This window comes from Anabrus simplex, chromosome 4 (assembly GCF_040414725.1).
Source record: "Anabrus simplex isolate iqAnaSimp1 chromosome 4, ASM4041472v1, whole genome shotgun sequence".
Lineage (NCBI taxonomy): Eukaryota > Metazoa > Arthropoda > Insecta > Orthoptera > Tettigoniidae > Anabrus > Anabrus simplex.
Window position 1 is genome coordinate 90,515,672 of NC_090268.1, and position 22,964 is coordinate 90,538,635.

General features: G+C 42.0%; 1 protein-coding gene across 1 annotated transcript in view; it reads right to left on the reverse strand.

Moving 5' to 3' along the window:
• sha (shavenoid) overlaps positions 1-20,734 on the reverse strand; it is a 354,752-nt gene extending 334,018 nt beyond the window's left edge. The window contains exon 1 of the mRNA XM_067146254.2: positions 19,702-20,734. Coding sequence (XP_067002355.2) covers positions 19,702-19,715 — 14 coding nt within the window. The 5' untranslated portion in view covers positions 19,716-20,734. The remainder of the gene's footprint in view (positions 1-19,701) is intronic.
• Between the last annotated feature and the right edge of the window lie 2,230 nt (positions 20,735-22,964).

A 22,964-nucleotide genomic window follows, 5' to 3' on the forward strand; every position in this document is an offset into this window, starting at 1 on the left:
ATAGAGTCCACCTCATGTGGACTTTTGTTCCTAATTATAGCTGTGTAATCATAACACTGAATTACTCTTCACAGTATGTGATTTCCATCATTCGTGGATGCTATTCCATCAAGACGTAAGTTACGCAGATGGAACCTGTTGTTGGACAGGTTGTTAAGCACGCTCCTAAATTATTTAAATAGTCCACCTTACGCGGTGATCTTGAAACGAAACCGGCATTCTTGATCATTATCGTGGATCTTCCGCTTATTACGGCTGCATTCGTACAGCACAAGTAGCTCAGACAACTTCTCTCGATATTTTAATTTTTTATTTGGTTCTTGAATTGTTTTTATTTTCACTTCCCTGAATTATTTATCTCAGTAAATAAGACTTATGGCTGTAATTATTTAACCGTAACTCAAACCAAACTTAACCAACAGTATTTATGAAGTAATTGGCAAGTTAAGAATTATTTATTTTAACCTTTATTTCCTTCTTTCTTTCTTTCTTTCTTTCTTTCTTTCTTTCTTAATCAGTTGAACCTCCATGTTTTGTTTTTCCCTCGGACTCTGCGAGGTATCCCACTTCTACTGCCTCAAGGGCAGTGTCCTGGAGCGTGAGACTTTGGGTGGAGGAGGATACAACTGGGAAGGAGGACCAGTACCTCGCCCACGCGGCCTCACCTGCTGTGCTCAACAGATGTCTTGTGGGGGGGGGGGGAGAGAATTGGAAGGAATAGGCAGGCAAGAGGGAAGAAAGCGGCCGTGGTCTTAAGTTAGGTACCATCTCGACATATGCCTGGTGGAGAAGTGGGAATCCATAGAAAACCACTTCGAGGATGGCTGAGGTGAGAATCGAACCCACCCACCGAACTTTACCCAGTTGACCTCCCGAGGCTGAGTGGACCCCGCTCCAGCCCTCGTACCACTGTTCAAATTTCGTGGCAGAGCCGGGAATCGAATCCGGACCTCCGAGGGCGGCAGCTAATCCCGCTAACCACTACACCACAGAGGCGGATTCCCTGAAGTATTAATTTCATTTGATTGAATATTATTGTCTTTATTATTTAACCGTAACTCAAACGAAAGTTAACCAACATATTTATGAAACAATTAATAAGTTAAGCTCGTTCCCCTTCAGCTGATACTCTTTGTATTGCAAAGCATTATTATATTTATAATAAAATTTGTCTAAATTAATTCTGGCCTGATCATTGTTAATTTAGTCAGCTAAATCGTAACCAGATAAAGATCCAAGGACTTCAAGGAATGTTACGGGGCAGCTTCTTCCACTCAGTTGACCTCCCGAGGCTGAGTGGACCCTGTTCTTTTCAAATTTCGTGGCAGAGTCAGGAATCGAACCCGGGTCTCCGGGGGTGGCAGCTAATCACACTAACCACTACGCCACAGAGGCGGACATTTTGAAGTTTTAATTACCATTTATTTCGTTGCACCTCGTACCATTAGGGACCGATGACCTAGCTGTTAGGCCCCTTTAAACAACAATCATCATCATCACCATTTTAAGAACGTAACTTTGTGTTAAAAGTTTAATTTTGTGGATGGTGCATAACTTCCCATTGTGTGAGGCCCTGGCATGGGTACATACAGTACTTGCGTAGCTAAATTTTTCACATTTTGTTTCAATTCGAAAATATTTCAGGGCGCACAGTTAGGTGGGACCTTCAGTATATCCAGATAGCGCTAATTACTACATGTCATAATAGAAGCCAGTTTTTGCATTCAGCCTTAGAACATGATGATCTGTTCCAGGAATAATTTCACTCAAATACATGAGTGGGCAATGTAACGGAATAATAAGTTTCGATTATTGAATTGCATGAAGTTCAATTGAAAGGGGAGAGAGATAATTAGAATCGGTAGGTAGGAAGGCCTGGGGCGAATCGAACTAGAGCAGCAGCCAGACAAATTACCCAGCGGGGAACTCTAACACTATCAGCTTCTCCATTAATTAACTCAACATTGTTGACTTATTACATAATAATTGAGTTACTCTAAAGTTCAAGCCTATCATGGACCATGTGATTTGGTTACCGCAAATTTTCTTCGTAAACAAATTATGACACCGAAAAGTACACATAAAAGGTCCAAAATGTAATTTAACTTCCTTATCTAGCATTACTTAACAATCCAGGATTTACTAACAATTATCTTCGTGTAAATTCCTGCAGAATAGATGTGCTCTCTAAACGTTACTGCCATTGCGTATTTTTACCTCCATGGCTAAATGGTTAGCATGCTCGCCTTTGGTCACAGGGGTTCAGGGTTCGATTCCCGACAGGGTCGGGAATTTTAACCAAAAAACCAAGACCAAAACTAAACCCCATGGCACTACAGCCCTTGAAGGACCTTGGACTACCAAGCGACCGCTGCTCAGCCCGAAGGCCTGCCGATTACGAGGTGCCGTGTGGTCAGCACGACGAATCCTCTCGGCCGTTATTCTTGGCTTTCTAGACCGGGGCCGCTAACTCACCCTCAGATAGCTCATCAATTCTAAACACGTAGGCTGTGTGGACATCGTACCAGCCCTCAGATCCATGTAAAAATCCCTGATCTGGCCGGGAATAGAACCCGGGGGCTCCGGGTAAGAGGCAGGCACGCTACCCCTACACCACGGGGTAGCCTCGGGAATTTTGATCATCATTGGTTATTTTTTCTGGCACGGGGACTGCGTGTATGTGTCGTCTTCATTATCACTGCATCCTCATCACGACGCGCAGGTCTTCTACGGGCGTCTAATAAAAAGACCGGCACATGGCGAGCTGAACAAGTTCTTGGACACTCCCGGCGCTAAACACCATACGCCATTATATTTTTTTCCCTTCACAGCTTACGGATCCTGTGGGTGGGGGCAGTAGAATAATATATACTGTATCCTCTGCCTATCGTAAAAGGCGACTAAAATGTGACTCGGGTACTTTCAACTTGGGAGCGTGGATTGGCGACCACGGGTCCGTTAGCGGTGTCTAGTATTGCTTCCACTTACTTGTACCGGGATCCTAACCTTCATCTTTCCTCTCCATCGTCCCTTAGTGAACTCTCGTTCTTTCCCGACCTCTATGGTATTAGGTTTACGAAGCCTAGAAAGTCATTCATTTTCACGTCATGGTCCTTCTCTTCCTTTTTCCGATACCTCTTCAATTTTCCTTTTGATTAGTGTCTAAGATGATAGTTGTCCAGTTGTTCTTACTCTTAAAATAATTATGAAAATAATAATCACAACCACTACCACCTCACCGCCTAATACCCCAGGCTTGCATTAAGGAAATGGTGCGGCCGAAAGCGACTGTCAGTGGCCCTGAAGATGGGCCAATGTCGCTTCCATCAAGTCTTAGCCCTTCCCTATCTCATCGTCGCCAAAGTACTAGCTGTGTTCGTGCAATGTAAAACGAATAGCAAACAATATAACAAATAAAAATACGAGGGTTGTAAATAAAGTACGGGCAATATTGACAGACTGCAATATTTAATGAACTAACAAGTACAATTGCAGTACATCCCTTCTATGTAGTCACCCGCAAAGTCTATTACCTTTTGCCAAATGTCGGGAAGCCGTTGGGGACCGTTGGCAAGATATTCTCTCTTGATGACAGCGACGAAGCGCTCTAGTGCGCGGAGTTCAGATGCCACGTCATGAAATCGGTGGCCTTGGAGTGGTTCCTTCAACTTTGGAAATAGGTTGACGTCACAACGACTCATATCTGGTGAGTACGGAGGGTGTTCCAAGACCTCCCAATGCCCAATTCCGACCTGTCTCGACCCATCATGCAACCGTACTATAAGGTAATGCACTCTCGCCACGGGCATCACGTAATATTCTATAACATTCTGATGCATTGTTTGCCAATGGCAACCTCAATTTTAACACCCGAACGCTGATTACCTTTTAGGAACTTGCTTTAGAGCGGTGAATTCGACATTCTTCACTTCTACGCCATCCAGCAACAACACTCCCAACTGGATTCCCGTCAAATGCACACTGCATATCGACAACTGCGCCACCTGCCCGCTCCCATATCCTATTTGCGCATTTCCGATCTTCTGCGAGTGTCTGGACTACATTGCCACTACAGCCCCCGTATATAATAAGACCACAGGTTTGGTTCTTGACTTGTATTTGGAAATACAACAGAACCTCATTAATCCGGACTAATTTGAGCTCTATGTTGTCCGGCTCCATGGCTACATTTATAGCGTGCTGGCCTTTGGTTACAGGGGTCCCGGGTTCGATTCCCGGCAGGGTCAGGAATTTTAACCATCGTTGGTTAATTTCCCTAGCACAGGGGCTGGGTGTAGGCTACGTGTTGTCTTCATCATCATTTCATCCTCATCATGAAGCGCAGGTCGCCTACGGGAGTCAAATCAAAAGACCTTCATGTGGCGAGCCGAACCCGTCCTGGGATCTCCCGGCACGAAAAGCCATACGCCATTTCATTTCATTTGAGCTCTATATTGTCCGAATTAATGGAAAAATGAAATGTAGGCTTTTAGTGCCGGGATATCCTAGGACGGGTTCGGCTCGCCAGGTGCAGGTCTTTCTATTTGACTGCTGTAGGCGACCTGCGCGTCGTGATGAGGATGAAATGATGATGAAGGCAACACATACGCCCAGCCCCCGTGCCTTAGGAATTAACCAGTTAAGGTTAAATCCCCGACCCGGCCGGGAATCGAACCCGGACCCTCTGAACCGAAGACCAGTATGCTGATCGTTCAGCCAACGATTCGGACCGAATTAATGAAAGTCCATATTAAACAAAATAACTAATGAAATGGACCATCGTACTTATTTGAACACTCTGTTGAGGAAAAAGGACGAGTACAGTACAATATTTTAAATTTAAGAAATACAAATTTTATTTAGTATACAAGATTTAATGCAATGCAGTATTAGGCTCTACAAAATACAGAACAACTAGTGCAGTACAGACTTAGATCATGTCAATCAAGGCACGCCTTCACTGACCACACTCGACACGCTTACTGGTTTGAAGAAACTGCTGAGCTTTTGTTGTCTTCCTTTGACATTAATTCCTTTAATAATGAACTCACGTAAGATGCCTCAGATGTTCGTGATATGCAGATATGTTTTCATCGTTGTTATCTTCAACGTATTTTCATGATAATGTTTAGACGGTCTTTCATTTCATTTAATAGAGTTAATAATTATCACCTGCTTCATCCTGGTCATATTCATCCGTTTCAGAGCTTCCTGCAGCGATCACACTTCCAACGATCTCCTCCCCTGTTAAACTGTGATAACCCGGACCATCTCAATCTGCTCAGTGTCTTCCAGTGTTGCTGAATTCCCGCCACCTTGGTAGAGAGTATTGTGAAAATCCTCTGTTTCCAATCCAGCCGTGTTTAGTTCTACCTCTTCATTTATTACAAGTCCCTTCCGCAAGTTAATCAAATTCTATGGTTTTATATCATTGAAAACAGACGCGAAATTGAAAATTATGGATCTGAAATTCTAATTGCATTTATGTATTACCAGCAGGTGCCCGCGGCTTCGCCCGCGTTTATTAATTCAACTGCGTTAGATATTTCTAAACCGTTTAATCAAATGGAAAACCAAACTAAACCCTGTGGCACTACAGCCCTTGAAGGGCCCTGCCTACCAAGTGACCGCTGCTCAGCCCGAAGGCCTGCAGATTACGAGGTGTCGTGTGGTAAGCACGACGAATCCTCTCGGCCGTTATTCATGGTTTACTAGACCGGGGCCGTTATCTCACCGTCAGATAGCTCCTCAATTCTAATCACGTAGGCTGAGTGGACCTCGAACCAGCCCTCAGGTCCATGTAAAAATCTCTGACATGGCCGGGAATCGAACCCGGAGCCTCCGGGTAAGAGGCACACACGCTACCCCTACACCACGGGGCCGGCATAATAAAATAGAAAAGAAAAACTATATTAACATACATCTTTTTCACTTTTAATATTGTTAGTTTTCTATTATTTTAATATTTCACCACATTTCCACCCCTTTCATTGGGGCGCGTTACCCTAAAGACTTTTTTTCCCAAACAAGTAAGTCATATGACTATCATGTTTGGTTGAAAGCTGTGCTGGAACGTGCCCACGTACATCCATGATCTCGGTCATTCTGGACATTCCTTTCAGCCCTTCTAACCTCAATCCCGATTTAATTTTGGCTCAAACGGCATCCAGAGTGTCACAGTTCATCTCAGCTACCCCAAAGGCTATTAATTCGCCACAAACATCGGTCATTTTTTGAATTTTTACATTTCACCCCTTCCTTTAGGGATGCCAGGGGATCCTTGCCACTACAGTAATGTTTCCAGATAGTACGTTATATATGTATCTAGTTAGGTTGAGAGCTATGCTGAAACATACACGCGCATTCACCCGTAATCTCTGCCATTATATACTTCTTTCTTCACACCTTCTCACCCCCTATGCCATGGAGACTGAACTTGGACTTTTTTATTTTTATATACCGTGTATAGAAGAAGAAGAATATGAGTTTTGAGAAACACATAATCTTCTCATACTGCTGGTAAGGCAACCCACTGATCAGATTTGTCATGCGGTTTACTTATCTTCCACTATTTCCCTCTTTATTTCTTTCAACCTTCTCACCCCTATTCACTAAATGTCATTCAAATCACTTCCTAAACTCTACTAGGAGTAATAAGAACAAATTGTGAAATTTTCAGCCAGATCGCTCCAGTAGTTTTTGAGCCCACACGAGACATACATACAAACAACCTGAATTTGGGTATATGCTGCAGGCAGATAGATTATTAAAAGGTCCGACTCGTTGGCTGAATGGTCAGCGTACTGGTCTTCAGTTGAGAGGGTCCCGGGTTCGATTCCCGGTCGGGTCAGGGATTTTAATCGCTTCTGATTAATTCTGCTGGCTCGGGGACTGGGTGATTGTGTATGTCCCAACACTCTTCTCTTCATATTCACACAACACACTACACTACCAACCACCACAGAAACACACAATAGTGATTATATCCCCCCCATATAGGGTTGGCGTCAGGAAGGGCATCCGGCCATAAAACGGGGACAAATCCACATGTGCGACGCAGTTCGCACCCGCGACCCCACAGGTGTGGGAAAAGCGGTAGGAAAAGAAGATGAAGATAGCTTATTAAACGAAACTCCGGATTAAGCGTAGTCCGGACTAACGGGGGTCCAGATTAATGAGGTTCTACTTTAATGTGATATAGGCAGTCCGGCTCCTAGGATGAATGGTCAGCGTCAAGGCCTTCAGTTCTTAAACCGTGTTTGCTTAATTCTTCTGACTCGGGGACTGGGAGTTTATCCCAAAACACTCATCTTTATGTAGACATAAAGCGCCACACTACAAACCACCAAATATTTACGCAATAATGAACACATCCCTTGACATACGCTTGGCGTCACGAAGGGTATTCGGCCGTACAACAACGCCAAATCTACATGAACTTCACAGTTCAAACACGCGTGACCCAACCAGAATGTGGAAAACGCGATGGAAAAAGAAAAGTTATGTGATAAAGATGACTCTGGTTACAATTGTCTGCGCGGTACGTGCCTTACGGCTGTAAGCTTGGAGTTTGGAGATCTTACACTCCTCTGAGCATGGTTTTCAACAGTAACCGTTTTTCACACTTGTCAAATGCGAGCCGGGGCTGTACGTTAAATATGACCACGGTCGAACCTTCCTAGTCCTAGACCTTTCCTACCTTATCGTCTCCGAAATCCTGTAATATTTAATTCTATGTTAAACACATAGAAAAGAAAGACTGTGATTTTTCCTGCCAGCTCCATTGTGTAGAGTAGCTTGCTTGTTTCTTACCTTAGGCCCCGGCTTCGATTCTTGGTCAATTCAAGTGATTTCATTCTGGACTGAGGGCTAAAATTGGGCTTTATGTGACCAACTGAGGAGTTATCTGATGGAAAAGGCTGTGGATCTGGTCAAGCAAGCAAGCAAGAAATACCGCCGAGGTTGTCATTTTCCTGACAACGTGTCACATCAAGTATCTGTAAACCATCTGGCTGGACGATAGTCGTCCAAGATCCTAATGGACTGTTACTCAGCGGACTATTTGTATTGTTTTGTTTGTTGTTTGTTTGTTTGTTTGTTTGTTTGTTTCTTTCTTTCCCTGCTCAAGCTTCTGCAGTCGAACACTGCTACAGTAGATTGGTATTTATGTACTTAAATTCCAGAGACTGATGCTGTATATTAACTGGAAAATTAAGAAACTCCTTTTAAGGATTAAATTCCTGAACTTCGGCGTCTCTTAAAACAGATAGTAGTTGAGTAATATAGCACCGTTAAAAAGTCACTAGAAAAATTATATTTACTAGATTTTGAAGGATTTTTTCATATTACATTCCACATGACAATATAACCACATTAAAGTGCACAACACATGTAGCCAGCTCAATTTTCTGGATCTATATTCACAACACAGCCACGTATGTAAAGAGATGGGACTCTTTACCACTATATCACAATCCGTTAAAACCAAGCTCGATAGCTGCAGTCGCTTAAGTGCGGCCAGTATCCAGTATTCGGGAGATAGTAGGTTCGAACCCCACTGTCGGCAGCCCTAAAAATGTTTTTCCGTGGTTTCCCATTTTCACACCAGGCAAATGCTGGGGCTGTACCTTAATTAAGGCCACGGCCGCTTCCTTCCCACTCCTAGCCCTTCCTTGTCCCATCGTCGCCATAAGACCTATCTGTGTCGGTGCGACGTAAAGCAACTAGCAATTCGTTAAAGTTAAATAGCAGCAACAACAAACTTATTAGACAGTTACTTGTTTGACCGTTCGAATTTAATTGCTTCCGTAATCATCCTCGTCGTGACTTACGCTGTGGCAATTTCTGGTCCACGCATCTTAACTTCAGTATTTTAAATACAGAGTCTAACGTCATTCCTTTTATCTTCTCATACTTCAGTTAGCCCTTATGGTAAGTTCGTCAGTATCCTAAATAACTTAGTCTAACCTCCTTCGTTCGTGCCTTATGATTCTGCCACCGAAGCAGATTCATACGCACAACTTGAAAATTACATACGAAATGTATTCATTCCATCATAAGAAAACGAATGCTTGTTTAACCCTTTAGTTTCATGCCATGTAACACGCGACAAACTAAAAAAAAAAAAAAAAAAAAAAATGAAAAACACTTGACATCGCAAAAATGTTCTCCGCTTTCTCAGAAGTAAATCACTAATGTTCTGGTCTTTCTGAAACATCAGGTATTTCAAGAGTTTGTTCCGTTTCGCATGCCACAACTCGGAAAAATGATCGTGTCTAGAATTCGGGGTCATGAAATGAAATGTCGTAATGGCTTTTAGTGCCGGGATATCCCAGGACGGGTTCGGCTCGCCAGGTGCAGGTCTTTCTACTTGACTCCGTAGGCGACCTGCGCGTCGTGATGAGGATGGAATGATGATCAAGACAACACATACACCCAGCCCCCGTGCCATTGGAATTAACCAATTAAGGTTAAAATCCCCGACCCTCCGAACCGAAGGCCAGTATGCTGAACGTTCAGCCAACGAGTCGGACGGGGTCATGAAATTATACATTTAATCAAATAATTAGCAAAATTTTCATTTTTCATTTAGAAATCATACTAATACGTACTGGATTATAACAATGTATTCACATTTCCCTGGTACTTTTTAACATTGGAATAAAGAACGAATTTTAAATCTGTATATTGCTACAAGGAATAATACAGGTCCGCCTCGGTGGTGTAGTAGTTAGTGTGATTAGCTGCCACCCCCGGAGGCTCGGGTTCGATTCCCGACTCTGCTACGAAATTTCAAAAGTGGTACGAGGGCTAGAACGAGGTCCATTCAGCCTCGTGAAGTCAACCGAGTAGAGGGGGAAGGTGGGTGTGTGTGTGTGTGTGTGTGTGTCGATTCCTGCCTCGGCCATCCTCGAAGCGGTTTTCCGTGGTTTCCCACTTCTCCTCCAGGCAAATACGTCTGCAGTCGAACACTGATACAGTAGATTGGTATTAAAGAGTACTTAAATTCCAGAGACTCATGCAATATATTCACTGGAAAATTAAGACACTACTTTTAAGGATTAAAGTCCTGAACTACACCGTCACTTAAACCAGATAGTAGATATTTGCACATTGGCTTAAGAAAACAATATTGATGCCAGTCACAGAGTACTGATTCAAGAGATCGATTTAAATAATAATAATAATAATAATAATAATAATAATAATAATAATAATAATAATAATAATAATAATAATAATAATGGTTTTACGTCCCACTAACTACTCTTGCGGTTTTCCAAGAAGCCGACTTGCCGAAAATTTGTCCCGCAGGAGTTCTTTGATGTGCTGGTAAATCTACGGTACGAGGTTGTGTATGTGTATTTCAGTTCATTGCAGAAGGCTACGGCTGTTTCCTTCCTTCCTTCCTTCCTTCCTTCCTTCTACCTTGTCTATCCCTACAAACCTTCCCATAACCCCCACAAGGTCACTGTTTACTATAGCAGGTGAGGCCGCCTGGACGAGGTACTGGTCCTCCTTCCCAGTTTTATCCTCCCGTCCTAAAGTCTCACGCTCCAGGACACTGCCCTTGAGGCGGTAGAGGTCGGATCACTAGCTGAGTCCGAGGGACAAACCAACCCTGGACGGTAAATGGATAAAGAAGAAGAAAATAAGAATAGGCTACAAAGTTCTCAACAGTCTTATAACGGAAAACGAATTAATTTATAGGTCCGCGTTTTGTGCTCTGCCATGAAGAGTTCCTGTTCTGGAGTTCAGTTGTTCAGAATGTCTTGTGTCATTACGTGTTCTTCTTTTTTCCTAGTAGTTTTTTTGCAATTTGTTTTAAGTCGCAACGACACAGGTAGGTCTTATGGCGACGACGGGATAGGAAAGGGCTAGAAGGAGGGAAGGAAGCGGCCGTGGCCTTAATTTGCCAGCATTTGCCTGGTGTGAAATGGGGACCACGGAAAACCATCTTCAGGGCTGCCGACTGTGGGATACGAACCCACCATCTCCCGAATGCAAGCTCACAGCTTCGCGACCCTAACCGCACGGCCAACTCGCTCGGTTCATGTGTTTCTATCCTGGAGTCAGTTGCTAAGGATTCTGTAGGAAGTCTTGCGTAATCGCATATTTCGCTCCCGGGATTCAAGTTACTGAAGCCGTCTACCGAACGGCGGTTGAAAGCGATTCAACGAATAAGTGTTTAATTGCTGTATCAAAGTAATGAATTTGGCGTAATTCGTTGAAATTCTTGTTATCACAACATAATGGACGTCAACAGTAAAGCACGCAAGTAACAGTGTATGAGTACATTGACCTCTACCAACGCTTACTGACTGTTGCTATATTCAGTGTGCGAAGCTAGGCACTAATTTTCTTGCTTATTCGTGAATGATGACACGAGCAATATTTCTTTGAAAGTATAATATCACCTCAAGGGCAAGGAAGTCGAAGACCACAGTAATTTGTACATTAGCTTAAGAAAAATAACAGTCTTAATGCTAGTCAGAAAGTACTGATTCAAGGGTCGATTTGAATAATAATAATAATAATAATAATAATAATAATAATAATAATAATAATAATAATAATAATAATAATAATAATAGTTTTACGTCCCACTAATTATTTTTTCCGTTTTCCGAGAAGCCGAGTTGCCGGAAATTTGTCCCTCAGGAGTTCTTTTACGTGCTGGTAAATCTACGGTAAGAGGCTAGTGTATTTCAGCACCTTCAAATATCTCTGGGCTGAGCCGCGCTTCGACCTCCTGAGCCACTCAGCCGAACGGACAGCTCTAAAGAATTACTGTCTCACTGAATAATGCACCACAAATCAAATAATATCTGATGTTCATAGGTATCAACCGCACTAGAACAGGACGATGATTAATAAATAATGTTATTTGCTTTACGTCGCACTAACTACTTTTATGGTCTTCGGAGACACCGAGGTGCCGGAATTTAGTCCCGCAGCAGTTCTTTTACGTGCCATTAAATCTACCGGCACGAGGCTGACGAATCTGAGCACCTTCAAATACCACCGGACTGAGCCAGGATCGAACCTGCCAAGTTAAGGTCAGAAGGCCAGGGCCTCAACCGTCCGCGCCACTCAGCCCGGCCCAGGACGAAGAATGGGTATTTCTGGTTAATAAACCATACCATATCCAAATGTAAACTATAACTTCGTTTTGAAAGTTTAGCTTTCACGGCCGCTAAAAGTCTATATGAAGTACTATGACATCGTTGTTGGTTTGTTTGACCGAGCTTGATTGTTGCAGTCGTTTAAGTGCGGCTAGTGTCCAGTATTCGGGAGATAGTGGGTTCGAACTCCACTGTCGGCAGCCCTGAAGATAGTTCTCCATGGTTTTCCATTTTCACACCACGGTGCTGGGCCTGTACCTCAATGAAGACCACGGCCGCATCCTTCCCCAATCCTAGCCCTTTCCTGTCCCATCGTCGCCATACGAGCTATCTGTGCTGCTGCGACGTAAAGCAACTTGTAAAAATAAAAATAGAAAGAATTGTTGTTGGTTGCTACTGATATTGTTGCTTTAGCCATTATTCTATGAGCTAGAGCTTTTCATTCCTCCTAAAATTCAGCTTTTCGTTTACGACCTGTTTCATCATTTTGTAACTGCTGCTTAGTACATCTACTCTCTCTAATTACCTTCCATATTCATATCTTGGTTTTCATTTGCCATTATTCCATAGGAGAGTGCGAAGTGTCTATGAATCGTCGTAAGCATTATATTAAAGCGAATACTACTTGAAGCTCGGCCAATGGATGTGAAATTTTCGAAATAGAAATGCACACACCTGGTTGTTCGGATTCCGTTTAAAATGAGACGTCCTTTGGCTAAATATCGCACGATCTTTTAACACTACAAGTTTACTTTCTTACCTCTATATAATTCACTCAAAATAGCAATGGTCAAATTTTGGATAGCTAAAAGGGTGACCTCACCTGCTCCTTCTCTCGTAATAGTAAGGTCAATTCAGATTTTTTTTTAAACTTGTCAAACCTATCTGATCTTCAGCGTTCTTGTGGAACAGATCAGCTGTATTGACACTTACTTGTACCATCGCTTCGTATGTTCTAGGTCGCGGTGTCGAATCGAGTAATTGAAGAGTGCTTAAATGTGGGAGACTTTGTTGTTAGATTTACTGACACGCAAAAAGGAACTCTTTTAAAGACCAAATTACGATGGTAGTTAAACGTTAAAAATATACTATGTTTTTATATTCTTGTAAAACGATACATTTTGAAGGCTTCCATTATTTCCTTCCCTTACTTGTGTTCATGTTTCAATTATACTCACTACAGTACGTTTCGGATAGAATCTGCTAGGAATTATTTTTTACTTCTAAGTTATATTTAGGCGAGGTAATGCATCTTCTTCGAGACTGACGACACCCGTATCTTTCTCTGGTGAAATGCAGTGTTTACAGAGAACTTTGTCTCCCGGTTTGGGGTAAACATGTTTGTTACTTTCATCAACCTGTCGTACTCAGCCTTGGATTTGAGAATATTAAAACTCAGATGTGAACGATCTCAGTAACGCCATTCAATATGCAGCCATTACTTGTAATTAACCATCCTCTCTTAATGCTAATTAGGAGGAAAAAAATGGAAGAGGTCCAACATTTCGAAAAATGAAGGTATCGGCAGAAGGAAGAGATTGGCTACGGACAGCGTGAAAATAAAATACTTTCTAGGCTTCGGAAACCTAATACTGTGGGGATCGGAAAATAACAAGGAAAGATGAAAGTGAGCAGCCTCACACAAGTAAGTGGTAGCAATAACGGACTCAGCTAGGGGAACACTGTGCTGGGGACCAGCGCACGCTCCCAAATTGAGAACAGGCAGGGAATACCGTGGATGTTAATTCTACTGTCCCCACCCAATGGGAAGGTAGCCCAAAAATTACACACATAGTATACTGAGCTTTCCACTTTTTAATGAATCGCTCGTAGAATATCTGAAAAAAGGTAATTTAATACTTACATTCTACAAGAGAATGGACGACGCAATTTGTAAATTTCACATATTACTGGACTTTGAGCTCATGTAATGAGAACGGACACTGATGCGGAATTATCCAGGTATTACGCACTCAAGAAAGTACTTCTAACAATGAATATCTGTTTCTCCAAATCTCGGAGAGATATTGTATTTATTTATTTATTTTATTTATTTATTTATTTATTTATTTATTTATTTATTTATTTATTGAAGGCAATAAAATTAATAAATACAGTTCACTTTGGTTCTAATGTTTGATGAGCGTTGACATTTTTTTTAGCGTATTCCCTAAGAGCCAAATTTTTGTGGATGTTCTAAAAAAATAATAAGAAACGAACAGTGAAGATTTCGATCCCACGCCAGGGTGACTTTAGCTGGCTATGCTGTGTGCGGTTTTCTGAAAGGATTTTTCAATACTCCTTCCGGGAAAGTTAAAAATTATACGGGAAAATTACCAGATTAAGGTCCAAATAATTAAATTTGAACACATCAATTGAAATACCACAATAAATCAAATAAACTTAAAAAGAATACAAAAACAAAATAAAAATACCGTTATGATGGGTAAATGTTGCCTAGAATCGCTAAGATGAATCGATAACCGAGAAAGCTACGAAAATACTGTTTCAATGAGATACGTAATCAGTGCTGGTTACTTTTCTACGCAAAATATCGTTTTAGAAATTTTATTAAGTTGTAAATATTACACCATACCAAAGAAAACACTTGACGTAATTTTTTTTGCTAGTTGCTTTACGTCGCACCGACACAGATAGGTCTTATGGCGACGATGGGACAGGAAAGGGGTAGGAGTGGGAAGGAAGCGACCTGGCCTTAATTAAGGTACAACCCCAGCATTCGCCTGGTGTGAAAATGGGAAACCACGGAAAACCATCTTCAGGGCTGCCGATAGTGGGGTTCAAACCTACTATCTCCCGAATACTGGATACTGGCCGCACTTAAGCGACTGCAGCTATCGAGTTCGGTTGACGTAAATTAAAGCGTTGCATACTTTAAATACCGGTCACAAGTAATTGACACATTTCACAGTTTTTTAAGGTATTAGATGCAGTTCTCCCTCATTCACGATATACGCAAGTACTGATCTGCAACGAATGTTTCTTGTGTGTTGAAAATGATCTGATGATTTGAGTAGCTGAAAACTGGGGTGAATCTATGGACCCTGATGAAGAATATGGTGTAAATATGGAATCTGATGAACAATAGGGTGTAGGTATGAAACCGGATGAACAATAGGGTGTAGCTATGAAACCGGAAGACGTAGTTTCTCGAAGTTTACATTTCAACTTCTGGAAAATTGTGCGAGGAAACTTCTTAATATAAAAGTCGTTTTCTAGTCGATTATATCTAAATACGCATATTAGGAAGTAAAACAGAGGAACATCAAACGGACCGAGCGAGTTGGCCGTGCGGTTAGGGTCGCGTACCTGTGATTGCATTTGAGAGATTTGAACCCCCACTGTCCACTGTCCGCAGCACTGAAGTTGGTTTCCCTTCACACCAGGCAAATGCTGGGCTGTATCTTAATTAAGGCCGCTTCCTTCTCGTTCCTAGCCCTTTCCTATCCCATTGTCGTCATAAGACCTATCTCTGTCGGTGCAACGTAAAGCCTATTGTAAAAAAAGAAATCAAACGGAAATCACACGCACGACATTCGAGACCCTTAATGTGAAACAACAGAAAAAGAATCATTATGTACTCTGCCGTGAATTACTCAAACTGAAGGTCATCAGTGCCGCAGGAGTCTATCTACTACTACAGAGGTTGATGACCCCCGTAGTTAGCCAACAATGCGGAAAAACAGCTAATGCAATGCCATCTCAATACATGCTATGAAGGTCCCTGGCGGAGTAGGAGAAAAAAGTTTCAGCCACCTGTAAAGTTAACACGAATTAGGATAGAGTGGTTTAACCTCATGCCCGACGACCTTGTCGTATGGTAGTCATTTGTGGCGTCAGGTTGATGAACCCCGAGGCTATGTGCCTTTCCAGAAATGGAAGTCTTCGACCTAAATCCATCATTCACCACTGATCTTCAGTTAGTGCTGACGCCTAGGTGGCAGATTACCTGTCAGTTGCTTATAGTTTCTTTCTTAAATAATTTCAAAAGTTGGAAATTTATCGAACATCTTCCTTGGTAAATTATTGCAGTCCCTAACTTCTCTTCGTATAAACGAACATTTACCCGAATTTGTCCTCTTGTGATCTATCCTAATTTTAAAAACACCACTGAACCTTATTCGTCTACTAATGTCATTCCATCTCTCCACTAACAGATCGGAACATACTGCTTAGTATAGCAGTTCATCTCCTAACTCCCAAGTCTTCCCAACCTAAAGTTTCTAACATTTTCTTAACACTACTATTTTTTTGTCGAAAGTCACCCAAAGAAATCTAGCTGTTTGTTTTTTAGTTCTTGAACCATGTAATCCTGGTGAATAGCTCGTCTTGACAAGGAATCGAACCCATGTCTTTCCAGGTAAACGGAGTACCTCGGCTTCGCAGTCCCCAATAATAAGAAACATTAAAAGAAAAAATCGTGCTTAATGTTCCTGATGTTTCTTATTGTTCTTATGAGAAGGCAGCGTGCTGGGAGTTTGCTTTGAAAAGGAGTTCCTAACGTGCCAGTAGGTATCTGCTTTCAAGTACTCCTTCAAGGAAATCTTCTGCACGAGACAAATTCCTAATCTTGTGAGCAGCTACTCAGCAAGTAGTAGGAACACGAAGATGTCAGCTGTGGTGTATCTAGAATCTGAAGTATTGCACCTAAGTTAATGCCACCAACCAAAGCAGTTCAGTACTGCTTACGATACAGTCAGTGTAATTCTCGGACTTACATTAGGTTTTTTACGTCGTACCGACACAGATAGGTCTTATGGCGACGATGGGATAGGAAAGGGCTAGGAGTAGGAAGGAAGTGGCCGTGGCCTTAATTCAGGTACAGTCCCAGCATTTGCCTGGTGTGAAAATGGGAAACGACGGAAAACCATCTTCAGGTTGTCGACAGTGGAGTTCGAACCCACGTCGTCTTCTGTGAATCCTACATGATTCTGAGCATCTTGTTTCAGTTGTTCACAGCTTCTCCCTTGTTTGACATGTGTTAACATTCCAAACCTTATTTCTCTTCCTCTTCTTCCATCTATGTTTCCCTCCTTCAACCTCTGTTGAAGATAATTTCTACGTAGTATGTGACCCAGCCAGGATAATTTCCTCTTCCTTATCGTTATCATCACGTGTCTCTTCTCTCCTACTCTTCTTAGCACTTTATCTGTCCACTTCACTTTATCCATTCTTCTCCATAACCACATTTCAAAACTTTCCAAATACTTTGTTTCTTTCTTAACGTCCATGTTTCAGCTTCACTATCTCCCAAAATATAAGCTCACAGATACGTGACCCTAACCGCATGGCTAACTTGTTGGGTAATACGTTGACTGGCTGTCTCCTTGGCTAAACGACCAGCATAGTGGCTGTCGATTCAAAGGGACCTGGGTTCTATTCCCTGCTAGGTCGGGGCGGAGTGTTTGTGATCGTCTCGCAACAAGTCTTCATTTACATACAATATATCACTCTGCTAACTACCACAGAAACACGCAGTAGTTATTACATCCCTCCACATAGGGTTGGAGTGAAGAGGGGCAACCGGCTGTAAAACTAGGCTTAATAGTCATTAGTGCCAACCCCACAAATCTGGGAAAAGATCAGGAAAGAAAAAAAGGAATTGTAAAGACGAAAAGGAAACAACACAAACCTACGTTCTACGTTACCATAATGTTATATTAACACGTTTACGAAATGTGCTGACCAGATTTCTTCAATTGGATTGCTTCAGTGCGTTATTTAACAGTATTTTCCCCCTGTTGGGGTGAGGGGTGTTAGAGTGCATCTACAGCAACCCCTGCCTGTCGTTAGAACCGACTGTAAGGGGCAAATTTCGGGACTTCTCAAACTGGAAATGTGCAGCCTAGCAGAGCCTGGTATCGCTACTACTTATTCGTGCCAAGCTCCTCACATTCATCTTTCCTATACGATAAGTCCTGTTCTCTCCTGATCCCGACAGCATTAGGTTTGTGAGCCCTAGGGAGTCTTCCATATTTACGCCCTTCGTGGTCCATCCCTTCCCTCATTCTCTGAAGACTTAGAACTTCTACCCTTTTCCCTCTTATCAGCATTAATAGGGGGGGATACCTGGCCGAGGCGGTAAAGACGTGTCTGGTTCTCCCCGTCACGAAGTCTAAAAATTGAGAAACGAGATTTATTCTTCTGCAGAAGCGCTTGGCGCTGAGGTTCACTCATCATACGACTAAAATGAGTACCATGCTGGGTCGTGCGTAAAGCTAAACATTCTACCTCACACACAGCTAAGGTTACGTACAGCCCGCCTAGTGGCCATGATCATTAAGGCGTTGAAGTCTATATATTCTGACAGCATGGTTACGCGGTTCGAGTCCCGTTGTTCGAAAAATTGTTCACAGTCAGAATGTTGACCGGCAGAGTGAGAGAGGCCTGGATACAATTCCAAACCTCTCCACAGTGCTCATATGGAGTGAGGGCATATGACGCTTTTGATCGTGATTCGTCCGCCGAATGGGGACGTAAAGCTTTCAGCAGACCGCTTGGTGTTATTCGACAGGAGTAGGCTACGTGCCGACAATAGATTTCACCCTACCGGGCGAGTTGGCCGTGCGTGTAGAGGCGCGCGGCTGTGAGCTTGCATCCGGGAGATAGTAGGTTCGAATCCCACTATCGGCAGCCCTGAAAATGGTTTTCCGTGGTTTCCCATTTTCACACCAGGCAAATGCTGGGGCTGTACCTTAATTAAGGCCACGGCCGCTTCCTTCCAACTCCTAGGCCTTTCCTATCCCATCGTCGCCATAAGACCTATCTGTGTCGGTGCGACGTAAAGCCCCTAGCAAAAAAAAAAAAAAAAAAAAAAAGGATTTCACCCTCTCCCTACCTCATCATCATCATACCATATCCAGACGCGCAGGTTGCTTATAGGCGAACATGTTGTCGGACACTCTCGGTACTTAGAGCCGTACGATAAATAGTAATAATAATAATAATAATAATGGAAGCCTTTACCTTCCACTCCTGCGTGGATCTTCATGGCCTGTGTGGGCATGACCTTACTTTGCTCTCTCTTAGAGACATGAATATCTTTTAGTTGTATGTATGTGTCGCCTTCGGACAGGCCCGGCTCAGAAACGTCCATGTGACGCCCTGTAGGCGATGTGCGCCTGTGAGGATGGTGCCCTATGTAAGATAAGTTCTAATGATGAAGACCGAGAAGGTACCCAGCTTCCTGGGCCAAAGGAATTAAATAATGTTAGTTAAAATCCCCGACCAGACCGGAAATCTAACCTGAGACCTCATAGACCAAAGGCCAGCATGCTGACTGGTGTATACAGGCATGTCACTATTTTTAGCATGTAGTTGTTCGGTATCCTTAGTTGCGGCGTCAGCTCCCTCGAGAAAAATGTGCTATTTCATTTCCTGCTTCACCCCCTCTTCTCTTACGGTGATCACACATAACGAAAATAAATACAGTACTACAGAACTCTAATGTGTACAACAAGAATAAGGAACTTCTATGTTTTTCTTCCTAGAACACAATAATGCCAAATAGGAAACGGACTTAATTTATGACGATATAAAGCAAGTGAGTACTTACCTTCCAGAAAACATGTGCGAAGTTGAAGATCACAGTGACGAGACCATGTGCAGTTCTACAGAACATCCCGTGGAATCCTAATTGCCACTTACACAGCACTAAAACTTGTTGGAAGTGTTGTCGGTGAGGAATTACCTCTTCTGCTATATGCTCGAGAGACTACAAAAACTAACATTATAAATGTTTACTCGTTTGATAATGAAATATCTTTAAGTAATTTTCTACTTGAGAACGTCGAGTATCACCACATAATTCCTTCTTTTTCCTTCCTCTTATCTGTTATACACATCACTTTTCACTGCTGTTTTTCGTATCTTACACCTCAAACTTCTAAAACATAAAATTTACGGTGTGTTTGTTTTAAAGTTCACAATTCACTTTGGAATAGTTTACAAGTATTTATTGTTTATAAGTTATTTACACAGATTACTTTACAAACGTTCTGGATGTTAGTTCCATGGTCCTTTCATTACAATCACTTGATCCTAATATCACTTCTAAATTCGTATATTATTGGAGTATTTGATCACATCCCGATGTCTGTTACGGCATTTAAATGAATAAATATTTAAGAAGTCCTCTAATTAGTGTCACAATACGCTGAAGTATTTCTGGAAGCTGTAAAGTCTTTATAATGAAGTTATCACTACATTTACATCACATCGCGGTATAAGATAAATCAATTACTGTCCCGTTGTAAATGAGCGCGTAAAACTTTTTAATATCACCTGAGTTTCACTACCGCTAACACATGGAATGCTTGTTGACGCGAGTAGACGGAAAAACATCCAGAATGGATACAAGTATTCCTCTGAGTTTTCCGAGCTTCCGCATGAGTATTCGCGCATTTAACAGTACGTAACATTTGAACGGTCATATTAGACGTTTCACGTAAACGTGAAGTGTCTTAAAAAAAAAAAAAGACAGGGAGCGTTTGAGTTGCGATATCCGACTATACTGTACATGTCGTGTTCCTTCAGGCACAGAGAGTCGAGGATGCACTTAAGTTCCGCGCTTGCCAATCTCCCGGCCACGCGAGCGCTAGTTCACTGGAAGCCTGTCTTGTGCACCTGACCCCCTTCAGTGTCTCCTCTCCTGTTAGAATCCCCCCTCCAGCTCATTCAGCCGGACAGCGACCGGTTAGTTCTAATCTCTCCACCCCCCGCCACAACACACTTTCACCACTTAGCCAATACAAAACATATCCTTCATTAAAGTACTTCAAATACGACGAAGGATCTATGATCATCAGATTTCGAACCATTCAAATATCTCAAACGTACTGGAAGTACAGGGGATCTACTGTCAAATAGCTTTGTTTTCTTTTAAGCTCAACAGTGGCGACTCGTACTGAGAATTTTCAGGGAGTTCACATCAACATTTTTGTTCACGTCTCAAATGTACCAAAGTAGAACGCAAATCGCTACAAAATAACTTACTTAAATCATGTCAATAAAACTTCCTTGTTCGGTTTATTCTCCACTCATAATAATATTATCATATTGTAATAATAATAATTTCGTGTGGCTATTTCTAGCCGGGTGCAGCCCTTGTAAGGCAGACCCTCCGATGAGGGTGGGCGTCTTCTGCCATGTGTAGGTAACTGCGTGTTATTGTGGTGGAGGATAGTGTTATGTGTGGTGTGTGAGTTGCAGGGATGTTGGGGACAGCACAAACACCCAGCCCCGTGCCATTGGAATTAACCAATTAAGGTTAAAATCCCCGATCCGGCCGGGAATCGAACCCGGGACCCTCTGAACCGAAGGCCAGTACGCTGACCATTCAGCCAACGAGTCGGACTTATCATATTATGATAGAACACTTACAACTGAGGATGCATTTTTCCGAGACTAATCAGTGAATGTACCACAAAACTAAAATTATGACTGCCGGGCTGAGTGGCTCAGACGGTTGAAGTGCTGGCCTTCCGACCCCAACTTGGCAGGTTCGATCCAGGCTCAGTCTAGTGGTATTTAAAGGTGCTCAAACACCATCAGACTCGTTTGGTAGGTTTGCTGATACGTAAAAGAACTCATGCGGGATTAAATTCCGGCGCCTTGGCATCTTCGAAAACCGTAAAAGTAGTTAGAGGGAGGAAAGGCTAATAACATTATTATTATTATTATTATTATTATTATTATTATTATTATTATTATTATTATTATTATTATTTTGATTCGTTGTGTCCATCTGTGGAGCGCGTTTGAACTTATTTTGCACAATGTTTCTTCTTCTTTTCTTCCCAATATCTCTTCATTTTTTACTGTGTTCCTTTCTTCGTGTTTCTGTCCAGCCTGTATTTTTTCTTGTTGGTTTCTCTACAAATTTATGTTTGTTTACTAAGCTTCTAAATTTCATTCTATCTTGAATGGTTTCGTCCACGATACCCATTTCTTGTAGATCTTCATGAATTTCTGCTAACCAATTGTTGCGGATTTTCAGGGTTAGAGCTAGATTTAGAATTTTCTTTGTCAGCCTGTTGTTATCCATTCTGTGTAGGTGTCCGTAGAATTTTAGTCGTCTCTTTCTGATTCTACCTGTGATTTTTTCTGTGAATTAAAAAATTTCGTGTGGTTTCTTTTTCATCCAAATTCCATTTTCGAACTTTGGTCCTAGGATTTTTCTGAGAATTTTCCTCTCTTGTTTCTCAATGCTTTTCATTTGTGACCTGCCGCCAATGATCAGTGTTTCAGATGCATAAAGTGCCTCTGGTTTGATGACTGTATTGTAGTGTCGTAATTTTGCATTTTTTTATATACATCTTTTGTTGTATCTGTTCCATGTGATTTTGTAAGCCTTTTGCAGTTTAGCAGTTCTTTCTTTGTTAGCCTCCTGATTTAACCCTGCTGGCTGAATAATTTCACCTAGATACTTGAATTTGTCTACTTGGGAAATTATTCCACATTTGGTGATTAATGGTTGATTGTCGAATCTTGATTTAGTTCCTTCCATAAACTGCGTCTTTTCAAATGAAATTTGAAGTCCGCTTTTTGCGGCTATTTCATGCAATTTTTCTATGGAGTGGATTGCTTCTTGTCTGTTGTTCGTAAGGATCGCAAGGTCATCTGCGAAAGCTAAGCAAACAAGGTGAATTTTGTCTTTAAGAAGTCCGCCAATGTTTATACCTTTAGTTTCTTTTCTCCATTCACGAATCACTTTTTCCAAAACTAAATTGAATAGTAGTGGGGATAGTCCATCTCCCTGTCGGACACCAGTTCTGATTTCGAACGGTTCAGAAATTTCTCCCAAGAACTTAACTTTTG